Source organism: Vulpes vulpes, chromosome 15 (assembly GCF_048418805.1).
Source record: "Vulpes vulpes isolate BD-2025 chromosome 15, VulVul3, whole genome shotgun sequence".
Classification (NCBI taxonomy): Eukaryota; Metazoa; Chordata; class Mammalia; order Carnivora; family Canidae; genus Vulpes; species Vulpes vulpes.
In genome coordinates this window covers 88,041,067-88,054,277 of record NC_132794.1, presented here as the reverse complement: position 1 = coordinate 88,054,277, position 13,211 = coordinate 88,041,067, and the positions used below count along the sequence as shown (strand labels likewise).

At 50.0% G+C, this 13,211-nt stretch overlaps 1 protein-coding gene across 1 annotated transcript; it reads left to right on the top strand.

The window, feature by feature from the left end:
* Window positions 1-3,926: 3,926 nt before the first annotated feature.
* LOC112909220 (FRAT regulator of WNT signaling pathway 2) lies at window positions 3,927-6,383 on the top strand. The gene is given in 2 exon segments (XM_025985424.2): window positions 3,927-4,870; window positions 4,872-6,383. Coding segments are annotated over 2 exon segments (1,035 nt in total). The 5' UTR covers window positions 3,927-4,270; the 3' UTR covers window positions 5,307-6,383.
* The last annotated feature ends 6,828 nt before the right edge of the window (window positions 6,384-13,211 follow it).

The following is a 13,211-nucleotide window of genomic DNA, read 5'->3' as shown; positions in this document are numbered from 1 at the left end:
TCCAAAATATCTTCATCTTCCCAAAAGAAAGTCTTGTATCCATCAGCAGCCCCACACATTACCACCCCCTAGACCTCTAACCACCAATCTGCTTTCTGGCTATATGAATGACCTCTTCTGGATGTTTCATTTAGCTGGATCATACATGACCTTGTGTCTGGCTTCTTTAACTTAGCATAATGTAGCCTGTCAGCATTCTCTTCATGGCTGAATAATATTCCATTGTGTGGATATGCCACAATTTGTCTATCCATTTATCTGCTGATGGCCCACAGAATTTGCCTTATTTTAAATTTAAACATCACTAGGATTAGTTCTATCCCCCAGAGCCTAACTCCAATATCACCCTGAAGGGCCATGTCCTCAGCCTTCCCATACCTGTCCTCATGTAATATAGTACTTACACTTTTACACATTCTGAATCTGCGGCACAAAAGGATAAAGTTTCTGGATCCAGATGGGATTATAAGCCTTGTGTCCATCCCACTGTACCCCAGCTGGTATCTCTGAGTGCAGGTAACTTAAAGCAAAGTCCATGTGGAAAGCAAGTCCTTGGGGAAGATTTCCATGCAGTGTAGACTAATGCAGAAAACCCCTGAATTTCCTTCCACGGCTGGTTCTGAATACCTTCCGTGAGCATCTCTTTTTAGGCAGGCAGGCAGCCACCATGCCCAGTACACAGCTCTCATCGAGTCCCTTCTTGATGCCCTCTCATTACTTTTAATTGCCTCTGAGCCTCTCTAGCATCTTGTATTTTGATTCCTAATCCAGGATGTTTCTCTGCCTCCCACTGGTCCAGCATAGCACTTCCTTTTCTCAGAGCTCCCCAGAGAAGTGGCCCCAGAAAATGGAGTTGGTCTTCTCTAATGAATTCATGTCTATAATGAAGAGTATAATAACCAAGCCCCGGCATATTTACATAGCAATCTCCACACAAAAGCAACATTACAAAGGAAAGATTTTTAAAAGACTGTCATCTCAAAGCTCCATTTCCTATAGTACTAAGAACACTATGGGAATTACCCTGACAAGAAGACAGAAACGACTTCCAGGGATGCTGGGTTAGAGACAATAGCTATACCAGCCCCATTAATGTTTAAAGTCAATGGAGCATAAAACAGCTTTTCTCTACTTACAGGCAGGCATCGTCTTACAGAGAGGAGGGGAAAAATTAACATTTAACTCTAGTGGAATCCTTAAGCCCTCCCCTAATTTTTATTCCCATGAAATTCTCCAGTAAGTACCATCAGAATGAAAACGAGAATCACTCTCTCTGGGGGAAATGGCTTCCAATCCTCATCAGTAAGTGTGTGAAGAGCCCTCCATGGAGACGGAGGAGGAAGGCTGCCAGTTGGGAAAGGATCTGTCACCAAAACCTGCAAAACTAGCTGTGGTGACATACTTCGGGACTTGGGAGCTTCTGGGCTGACTTCAGAAGGCCTCAAATAAACACAGGTCAGGGTAGACAAGAGGCAGAAATCAAGGGTAAATTCAAGGAAGTGATGCCTTCAGGGTACATTTTACTTAGTGGGCTGCAAGGGGGAACATTTATCATTAATATATTAGCTGTTTCCCTGGGGGAATCACTGGAATTGAGCCAGGCCTCTGTTAGTAAATCATTGGACCTAATCCCACATTACATTTGTGTAATGCCTGACAAAGCCTGTTCCCATTATCTCATTTGATCCTGAAAACAATCCTCAGAGGGAGGCAGGGCAGGGATTATTTTTCCATTTTACAAGTGAAAACACTTGTAAACTGATTTGCCAGGAGCCACACACCCCGGATGTGGCAGGGATGAGAGACTTCAATCTAGATTTTTGTACAACCTGTTCAGGGCTCTTTTGGCTCCACACAACAGACGCATCAAAATATTCCCAGCCCCACCCAGTCCTCATAACCATGAGTTTAACTAGCAACTAGGAGCTCACCAGGACAGAGCTTGTGTTTATAGTACCCACCCACCTCTGTTCTAAAGAGGACATACAGCCCTGACCAACAACCTCTCTGGGGGGGAAAAAAAATTCATATAGTCTCCCTACACTAGAGACCAAAATTAATCCCCATGGATTTGGAAAGCAAAAAACAAAAACCCCAAGGCATTAAAAAAAAAAAAAAAAACTGGGGATCCCTGGGTGGCGCAGCGGTTTAGCGCCTGCCTTTGGCCCAGGGTGTGATCCTGGAGACCCGGGATCGAATCCCACGTCGGGCTCCTGGTGCATGGAGCCTGCTTCTCCCTCTGCCTGTGTCTCTGCCTCTCTTTTTCTCTCTCTCTGTGACTATCATAAATTAAAAAAAAAAAAAAAAAAAAAACTAAGGAAAATAGAACTGAATATTTAATAACTTTCTGGAGATAAGAAGACTCTAAATTTAGCAGTGTTAACACAATGCTAAATTTCCTTGAAGCTTCAAGGAAAAGGATTTTGTAGATTCGGCTACATTAAAATTTGTGATGTTTCAGTGCAGGAAAAAAATGGCCTTGTACAGGGCCAACAAAAACCTGAAGAAATAGAGCAAAATGTGAAAGAAAAGGGTTAACTTAATTTCTGGTATGTAGAGGAGTCATGCAAATACATAAGAAAAGCTCAAAAGGAAAAACTTACTAGGAAACAGACAATTCACCCAAAAAAAGGAAGTACAATTGGTTAATATTTAGAAAACTGCTCTACCTAAAAATCAAAGGTATGAAAATACAAGGGAGATGTCGGTCTCACCTATGAAATCCGGGGAAAAAAATTTTTTTAAACTGTAATACTGAAATAACACTACTTGATGGGAGAGTAAATGTACTCAACTCTTGGAAAGCAGTTTAATACGTTTATCAGAAACGTTAAAACAAAAAATATCACGGGCAGCCCCGGTGGCGCAGCGGTGTAGCGCCGCCTGAAGCCCAGGGTGTGATCCTGGGATCGAGTCCCACGTCAGGCTCCCTGCATGGAGCCTGCTTCTCCCTCTCCCTCTGCCTGTGTCTCTGCCCCTCTCTCTCTCTCTGTGTGTCTCTCATGAATAAATACATAAAATTCTTTACAAAAAAGAATCCATATCACTTGACCTAAAATTCCACTCCTGGGAATACGTCTTAGGACACGAAAATAAATGTCAGTCACACACGAAGAGTGGTGAAACGCCAAGGGAATTGTAAAATAATTTATGGAACAGAACAGCAACTTGATGGAAACTTCTGTAATTATGATAGGTTTTCAAAGTGCATCCAATAACACGAACACCATTTATGGTGTAATAAGTGGAAACGCATGAAACACTGTACGTGTGGTTGTTTGTATAATACACTTTCCTAGAGAAAGGCTGGAAAGGAAAACAAAATTTTTAATGTGAACAAGTTGTAGTCCTGTGATTATGAGGGATTTTTTTTTCCCCACCGTCCTGTATTTATTTCTATTTGACTTTTTTTTTTTTTTTTTTTTAATGACAAAACAAAATCAACTGTTTAGCCATGCGGTGGTGCGTCCTTCTCTCCCTGGGTCACTGGGGACTCGAGGACTAAGCAGAAGGGAGGTCGCAGACACCCCACCCGCTAGGCCCCGGTCCTCCCGGCCGAAGTCCCCTGGGCACCCACCGCCCGCCCCCGCCGCGGCGAGGCCGGACCGCCCGCGGAGCCCGCGCCCCCCCTCTCCGCCCCGCTCCGCCCCGCCCCGCCAGGCCCGGGTGACTGCGGGCGCGCGGGGGAGGAGCGGGGCGGGCCCGAGCGTTGCTGACACGTGGGGAGCGAGGACGCGTCGGAGGGGGCGGGGCTGGGTGTGGGGGTGGGTGTGGCCGCGAGTGGGAGAAACCAACGCAGAGCACCTCAGAGTCCGCGTTTTCTCGTGCTCTCAGCCCGGCGGTGGAAGTACGCAGCCGTCCCCGCTCCCGGGGCCCGTCCTGGGGAGGGACGGAGGGCAAATGCCCGAAGGCTCCGGCCGCGGCCCTGCCCCGCCCCCGCCGCCGCCCCCCCGCCCCCCAGCCGTACCCCGCCCCCCCGGCCCCGCGCGGTGGTAGGGCCCGGCCGCGACGTCACCCATTGTTTACAAATCAACCCGAGCCGGTAGGATTCCGGCTCCCGCTGCTGCAGGCGCGCGGCGCGAGTGCCTGGCGGGCTCCGGCTTCCGCGTCCGCCCCGGCCCGGCCCGGCCCCGGCCCCGGCCCCGGCCTCGCCCCCGCGTCGGCCCCCGCCCCGCGCCCCGCGCCCCGCTCCGCCGCGGCCCTCCGAGCCCCGCCGGCCGCCGAGCCGCCAGCGCCGGCCGCACAGCGCCGGGTGCCCGGGCGGGGGGCCATGCCGTGCCGGAGGGAGGAGGAAGAGGAAGCCGGCGAGGAAGCGGAGGGGGAGGCGGAGGAGGAGGAGGAGGACAGCTTCCTCCTGCTGGAGCAGTCGGTGACGCTGGGCGGCTCGGGCGAGGTGGACCTGCTGGTGGCCCAGATCGGCGAGACGCTGCAGCTGGACGCGGCGCAGGACAGCCCGGCCTCCCCGTGCGCGCCCCCGGGGCCGCCGCTGCAGCCCCCGCGGCCCCCGGCGGCCGTGCGGGCGGACAAGGCCCGGCCCCCCGCGCTGCCGCTGCTCCTGCCGCCCGCGCCGGCCGAGGCGGTGGGCCCGGCGCCCCCGGGGGCCCTGCGCTGCGCCCTCGGGGACCGCGGCCGCGTGCGGGGTCGGGCTGCGCCCTACTTCGTGGCCGAGCTCGCCGCGGGCCCCAGCGCGCTGCCCGGGCCGTGCCGCCGAGGGTGGCTGCGGGGCGCCGTTGCCTCCCGCCGTCTGCAGCAGCGACGATGGCCCCCAGCCGGGACGCGCGCCCGCGACGACGACCCGCACCGGCTCCTGCAGCAGCTGGTGCTCTCGGGGAACCTCATCAAGGAGGCGGTGCGGAGGCTTCAGCGAGCCGTCGCCGCGGTGGCAGCCACGGGCCCCGCGAGCGCCTCTGGGCCCGGCGGCCGCAGCGCACCGGACCCTGTCGCCCTGCAGCCCTCCGGCGCCTTGCACTGACCCGGGGCGCCGGGAGGAGGAAAGGGACGCCGCTGCGCAGACCCGACAGCACCCCGCCCTCGCCAGCCCGGAGCTGAAGCCGCCGCCGCCGCCGCCGCCGCCGCCGCCGCCGCCACCCTGGGAGCGACCGCCCAGGCTGCGGGGAGACGCCTGGGGAGACCTCGAGGCCAGAAGTTCCCAGCCCCGGCGAGGCTGTCGGAGAACACGAGCGTGGAAAAGTGCACCGGCCAGGGCGCAGACGTGCCGTGTGAGCGTGTCCGCGTGCACCTCGGGGCCAAGGACCAGGGATAAACCGGGAGAACTGTGGCAGCTACTTGCATCGACTTGTACCTGACCTAGCCCTTGGGGGTGTCGTGTGCTTGGATTGTTTAAAGATAGGGCTCCAAGGGGCGGGTATCGCCAGGGTTTTACAACAATACTTGAAAACTAATGATACGCATACGTTTTATTTTCCGGTGGAAGAGCTTAGTGGAAGTGGTGCTAACAATTGCTGTGCAAAGAAATTCCGGAGGAAAGAAAGAAGAATGTAAAAGTTTGCTGGTGGCTGGGTTGCCGTCACCCCCTCCTTCCCCTCTAATTGGCGTTTGGTGGCGGTGGGAGATGTGAGCTCCGGTTAGGGGATTAGAGGGAGATGGACAATTTTGAAGGTGGATAGAGTTGGAGTTGAATGTGGACTTCTAACTGACTTGACCTTGCCACCTGTGGTTCAAGGTCACAGTATGCCCTGTGCAAAAGGCTGTGGGGTTCCTGGGAGAGCTGAAGTCACCCCCATGTCTTTTCTTTCTCTTGCTCCTAGAGCCCTGTCTGCTTTGCTACCTCTTGGAGTCTACCGAGGACACAAAGAGGCAGAGAGAGACTGGGGAGAGTTATTTGTTTTTTGTTTTCCTCTTTCCAGAACTCCTCCTCCTCTCATGGGGCACTCTTGGCCATGCCATGAGCTTTCTCAGAAACAGTCATAAACGGTCTGCCCTGTCTTCCCAGCCCTACTTTCTTATCCCACCCTTTCTGGTGTCTGCATGGGATAGATGAGACCCTGGACATTTTTCTGCTCTGTTTTGGCTGTCTGTGGAGCCGCAGGCCTGAGACTTCATGGGTCCTCATCCCTCACAGTTTCCTCCTGTCACCAGCTCTTCTTCTGAGTGACTGAAATCTTGTTTAAAATGTGACTCTCCGAGAGGAGAACCCACTGGCTTTACCCTTGTGAAACTTGACGGCACTTTGAGTAAAGTGCCACTCCCAAACTTAAGGTAGCTAAACCAATTTTAAAAAAACAGATTCAATGGCTTGTTCATCCTCCAGATGTAGCTATTGACGTACACTTCGCACCGGAGTGTCAGAAATTGTGGTGGTCCTGATTTATAGGATTTCTTAATTAAGATGTCTGCTGAATAAATTTGGTTTTTGTTTTGGAGCATGGTTTGGCTTTTTGGTGGAAGGTGGGGGAAAGAAAAACACTGTAGGGGATATCTTAATAAACGTATAGTGTCCTCAGGGGTACCTGGGCAAATGGTTGGAGCCAGCTTTGCTGGGCATAGAATATTGGTCGGGCTGCTGTGCTTCATTGTTTCTGGGTTGATGTCCCTGGAGATCAGCAAATTAAGTCCAGGTTTTTGAAAACTGCTAGATGGGCTTCCATTCCCTTTGTGAAATAGGAACATATTCCAGAAATGTTATCTGGGTTGGAGGGCAGAGGCCAAGTGACTTGCTGTGTCTGGAGGATTGGAGGGAGTTGATTTTCATCTGGATTTTTGTGTGTGCAGAATGGGGAGGACACAGGCAAAGCCATCTTGTTTCCTCTCTCACCTGGACCCAGTTCTGAGCTACAGGTTAGGAAAGGAAAAACAGTTTTACAGCCATGCATTTGGCTCCGTTAGAGCAGACAGGGTTATATGAACTGAAAGTTTCCTGTCTTCAGGCCCATCTTCTCCAGGCATGGGAGTTGAGTCCCTTCCTACTGCCAGCCGGCGCTCTTGGGTCCTCCCGTGCGTAGCACCTCTTCCTCCCTGGCCTGTACACCACTTGCCCATGCTGGAGCTCAGTAACTCAGCTCTGCTCATCGGCTGTGTCCTAACTAGCGAGTCACTGCTCTGCTTTTTCCTTCTCGTTAATACAACAATACTACTTATAGGGTAGTTGGGAGGATTGAATGAAGATCTGGATGTCTGGGATAACATACATGTTCAAAAGATGATAGCGGCTAATTCTTAGCACCACCACTGTCCCTTCCATTAGGGAGCCCATGTCTGTCCCAAATGTGCCCAGCTTGCCCTTGCTAACTTGAGCCACGGTGAGCACAAGCGGTCCCCAGCCCTTTATTACCCTACAAGTCCCTCTCTAACCCCTTCCAGAAGGCCACCTGCATATAACCTAAACCAGTGTGTCCCTCTGTTTCATCATTCTGGGGTTAGTATTCACTGGGCACATGTGAGCCAAGTACTATTCTGGGTGCCAGGACTAAAGAAAACTATCATTATGTCATGGTTTTATGGGCAATGAGGTAGGCACTGTTTTCTCCATTTTATAGATGGGGACACTGAGGCCCAGGAAATTAAGTGGTTTGCTGGAAGTCACCTCCTTTTAAGTAGACTCACTGGGATTTGGAACCCAGGCAGCCTGGTTCTGAGATCTCCCGTTTTTAAGATTTTATTTATTCATGAGAGACAAAGAGGCAGAGACACAGGCAGAGGGAAAAGCAGGCTCCCTATGGGGAGCCTGTTGGGGGAACTAGATCCTGGGATTCGGAGACCATGCCTTGAACCAAAGGCAAATGTTCAACCACTGAGCCACCCATGTGTCCCTGTATAAGACTCTTGACACCATTTTCTCCCATGTTGGATTATTACGTTTTCTTAGGAGCATCCGCAGACCTTGACCCACCAAGTACCTTAACACAGTAGCATCACTAGTCTCAAACGTCTCTTGAATGCCAGCCACGGATGTGCAAGGCCCTGGGGATCTGGGATGTGGGCAGGGTTTGAGACATCCTGGAAGAATTCACAAGCAGATTTGGGGCCAAAGCCTTCATATAAGGTAGTAGGATTTGCATAAAAGAGGTACAGATACAAATGGTATATGGCTTCTGCGCTTAGAACCTTAAGTTGTTAGATGAGGACATAGAGCCAAGGCGCAGTCTCACCCAGTGCACATATCCAGTGGGATTGCACTATGGCCAGAGCTGCATTCAGGGATGAAGTTAGAATGGTGTCTGCAGACAGGGAGAAAAGATCCGCAGCACCTGAGAAGCAAGGTAGAGGGAAAGAGAAGTGATCTTTGTTAAGGGCAGACACTCCATTGGCACCTTTTTATATAAGATGTTGCTTTGCTCTTTATAATGGGGAGAGGTAGGAATCATTAGTGGTAGAGCAGGGTCTGAACTCAACAGCCCTTAAAGCTGATCTTGCCTCCCCCCTGGGCAAGTGTCTGTGTGTTGAGGCAATGGCCATTTCCAAGGGCCTGCAGCTTGGGATAGCCCATTTCTAGTACTTGGCCCGGGAATGACTGTGGCTGGGATATTCCCCGGCCCCGTGGAGTGGTTGGGCACAGAACTGGGGGTGTGGAAGCTGGCCGAATTGAGGCAACTCTCAACTTCTGAAAGAGCTGGGGCCTAGGTTTCCCTGGTAACGTTCTGCAAGTCTTGAGCCCAGAAGGTCCAGAACAATAGGGAAGTGGCAAGCAGAAGCTGGTGGTTGGAGTGGGGGATGGGGCTTGATTAGGAGTTTGATGTGGGAAGTTAGAGGGACAGCAGCCTGGTGACTCATAAGTGACTAGAAGTTGGAGAGAGCAAGCAGGACTGAAAATAAGGATTCGGCTGTTAGGACTAAGAGGGGAAGCTCTATTAACACCAGCTAATGTATGTAGGCTTGCCACGTGCCAGGCTCTGTTCTAAGTACTTTACGAAGACCAACTCATCACATCAATATGGGAGGAAAAAAGTAAGTAATAGGTATGGAGAGAAAGTAAGAGTAGAGTCAAGGGGGGCTGACGGGTGGACAGCAAGGGATGGTGGGTATGTTAGTGTGTCTACACACGCACACGGCCGTACACAAACAGGTAATGCTGTGTCTGCATTATCTCTGTGTACATCCTCTGGTTAGGTCCAGGGTATATGGAATCAGAACTTGCTCAGTGACTTTCACTATCTTTTTCACACTCTGAAGTTACTCAATTTCCCTCATCGGCACTATTAAGATGTGTTTTGAACATCTGCATTGTGAGTTCTTCCCCTCCTTAACCCAGCTGAAGCAAAGTACTAATTATGGTACATCTGGAGAAAGGTGATTATGACTCCAGCCTGGGGATGATTTTTGGGAAAACCTAGGAAATCGTTTTTTTTTTCCCATGTTAGTTTGTGGAATCTAATTTAGTAAAGGAGAAACAGGCAAAAGGCAGGCCAAAGGTAACATGATAACCAGCTGGTGATTTTTTTTTTTAACCCACCCAAATCAATAAGTCAAACAAACTGCCTGAACAGCCTATCAGTTGGGGGTTGTGAATTTTGCCTCCTATGAGTCAGTTAATTGATAAGGGGGAGCAGTTCATAAACTCCTTGATATGAGACTTAGCTTCCATTCTACTGTGGCGTAAGTTGCAGAGAAGGATTCCTTCACACAAGAACCACAGGCATACCGAGCAATCCCAGGCACGCACACGGGTCTCAGCAGCCAACTGTCAGGCTCCTGGCCCACTGTGGTAGGACAGTTTGTGACAAAGTGGGACAGCCATCCCTATAACCTCCCTGACCCCTGCCGTTCAAACCTGGCCAGACTGGGCACCTGTGCCTTCCTGCCGCCTCAGGCAGCCTTATCCCTTAGAGCATATTCCCCTTGGTTTCTCCCCCTGCATGTCCCCTGGTGACAGTCAGACATGCACAGATCTCTCCTGGTTGAGCAAACCCTTCCGTTGGCTGAGTTTTTCTTTTTTAGCTGCTGTGCTTCCCTTTCCATCTTCTTTGAACTTCTAGGAACCACAACTCCTCACCCCAAGCACCCCACTCCTCCTACAAGTCTGTTGAAATTGCCCCGCTTGTTTGCTCTGCAAATATTTATGAAATGCCAATACCCAGGCAGCGTTACTAAATGCAGCTCTGTTTCAGGCAGTGGCCTCAGCATTTTTACTAGCATTAGCTCAGTGAATCCTCACAACTCTGTGAGACAGAGACTTGATTACCATCCGAAATCACAGATGAGGAACTCAAGGTTAGGTTAGGTGAAGTCACCTACCTGCCCAAAGTCACAGGAAGGAGCTTTAAAGGAAAGCGCCAAAATTGCCCCCCAGGCAGTATGTACTGCTCTAGAACAGATATTTTAGAGGCAACGGGGTACTATATGGAGGCCTATGGGTTTTTTTTTTTTTTTTTTCTTTTCAAAATGTGTCTTTCTTGTCTTTTCTTCTCTCTTTCCACCAAGGCCCTTATCACCTGGTGCCTGGATGTTATAACAGCTGACCATAAGTGTTCTCCCCAACTTCAGACCATCCCCCATGCCCAGTGGCCTGATAATCTGCCCAACACATCCTCCTCATCTTGTCCTCTGCCATCAAAGAATAGCTAATCTCTTTGGGAAAAGAAGACATTCATATATGAGCTCCTAAGATAACCCTATGATGAGTAAATAAAATGAAGAGTAAGAACAAAATGAACTCTGAGATCACTCACTGCGAAGAAATTGCCTGCTTTTTCTCAGTACAAATTATGAACAAAAGTGGACAAGGTGGGCACACAGAACTTCAGCTGAGTGTTGAATCTGAATTAGAAGGGAATGGTTTTTCTGATGGAGGCATTAAGAGCTGTTGTCCAAGGCTGTTCTCAGCACAAACCCTCCCCCCCCCTTTGTAATATTTCCTGCTCCTCTGGCTCTACCAGCCCCAATCCTGATTGGCTTTCAAGGTTTGGGAGGAAGGGGACTGCCACCCTTTGAGACTAAATCTCTGAGTATAGACTGAGTATTCCCTTCTTCCATTCTTGCCTTAGCACTTACCTATACAACAAGGGTGTGTACTCAAGCGACTGGTCTTCAGAGGAAACAGGTTTATGCTTTTTAAGAGACATACTGAAGAAGTCTTTAAAAGGTAGGATTTTCCACAGAAAACAAAGTAGTGGCCTTCATGCAATAGCTTCCAGAAATGATGTTTTATTATTTGAGTGTTTATTATTTGCTTCCCTTACATTATCTTTTTTTTTAATTTTTTTTTTAATTTTTATTTATTTATGATAGTCACAGAGAGATAGAGAGAGAGGCAGAGACACAGGCAGAGGGAGAAGCAGGCTCCATGCACCGGGAGCCCAATGTGGGATTCGATCCCGGGTCTCCAGGATCACACCCTGGGCCAAAGGCAGGCGCCAAACCGCTGCGCCACCCAGGGATCCCTCCCTTACATTATCTAATTGAGTACTCACATCATTTTTCAAGATAAGGCTCTTTTTTAACCCCCATTTTGCAGATGAGTTCATTGAGATCATTGAGATTAAGGACCCTGCCCCAAACCACACAGATGCCTGTGTGGAGGCAGTGGAGGGCTGCCTGCAAAGCCTGTGCTCTTATCTATCATGCCTTCTGGGAAACTGTTAAGGGTAGGTCACTTGTTCTCCGGTTCAGTTATGGATGGAAGACCAGGAGGACGTGCTGCATGGGAAAGGTTTTGTCCCTTTGCCTGTACCAGCCTGCACGGTGTTCCGGGGAGCGCACCACTCTGGGCTTCCATCGCTAAACGAGGCATAGCACTAGACCGCCTAAGGCTGAGCTCTCCCTGGGCTGACATTCTGTGATTACTGAGCATTGGTGGAAGAGGGGGGAGCTAATTGAGTGAGTTAGTAATTTGGTTGCCAGGGTAACTCTTTCCTGATTGGAAGGAAGGGATCACAGGGTTCAACACAGACTTTGCTGGATAGGAAAGTGGTGTCTGATCTTCGTTCCATGTCTCTGCTTATGAGCTGAAAAAGGAAGGGTGAAAATTGAATCCAAATATTGTAGCATTTTTGCCTAATTTAGAATGGAATCTTGGGGTGGCAGTCTCTGCAGTCCTCTCAGAGGCATGCCATTCTTTTCTTCACATCATTTATTTGACACTTTCTGTGTTTTATTTTTTTTCATTGACTTTCTAGCTTGGTCTTTTATCTCATCCAGGTCATTTTCTGTGGCCAGTTAGCTGTCTTCATAGGATGCTGAACATATTTTGAAAGATAATGGTTGTGGCATACCTGGCTTTCCCTAAGTCAGCCGAACAATCTGGGGTAGTTTCTTCCAGGTTCCAGTGGCAGGGCTACCATGTTGGACAAGGGCAGGGGTGTCATTCACATTGTAGTCTATGTGTGGAGTTGTGCAGTGAACACTATTGGACTATGTGTGATGGTATTAGGTACTGGAAAGAGGCCTGAGCTGGGAGCCCAGAGACCTGTGTTCTGGACTCTGATAGGCCTTTGGCTTCATTAAGTGACTTCAGTAGGTCACTCTGCCTTGTCCCCTCCCTGGACTATTTTTCCACCTACAAAATGGTCTAATATCTTAAGGGGCAGCCTGGGTGGCTTAGCAGTTGAGCGTCTGCTTTCAGCCCAGGGCGTGATCCTGGAGATCCAGGATCGAGTCCCATGTCGGGCTCCCTGTGTGGAGCCTGCTTCTCCATCTGTATCTCTGCCTCTCTCTCTCTCTCTCTGTCTCTCATGAATAAATAAATAAAATATTTTTAAAAATCATTTGTGTAAACCTTGACCTATTCCAAAAAAGGATTTTGGGGTGACTAGTAAGAGCTGCAAGAATATTTAAAAGATGGACAGTTAGGGTCATAGTGTATTTAAAGTTCCTGATAGCCTGATAGTAGACATTAGTTTTCTCCAGTCTTTTTTTTTTCTTTAAGATGTATTTATTCATGAGAGACACAGAGAGAGGCAGAGACATAGGCAGAGGGAGAAGCAGGCTCCCTGTGGGGAGCCGATGCAGGACTCATCCCAGAACTCCAGGGATCAGGACCTGAGCCAAAGGCAGATGCTCAACTATTGAGCCACCTAGGTGCCCCTCCAGTCTTTCTTTTTTAAGGAGGGAGTAGTACTGGGTGAGCCCCATAGTTGAGTCTAGCCTTAATCATTACAAGAAGCCAGCACAGTTTGTGCAGTGGCATGGAATCATGGCCAGTTTGGCCCTGGATTGCTCCTAACCCTTTGACCTCCAGGAAATCCCATGCCCACTAAAGTAGTGGGGCTGAGGACCTCAGGGATACCCCAATGCCAGGGAAAGTCAGCACCTGACCA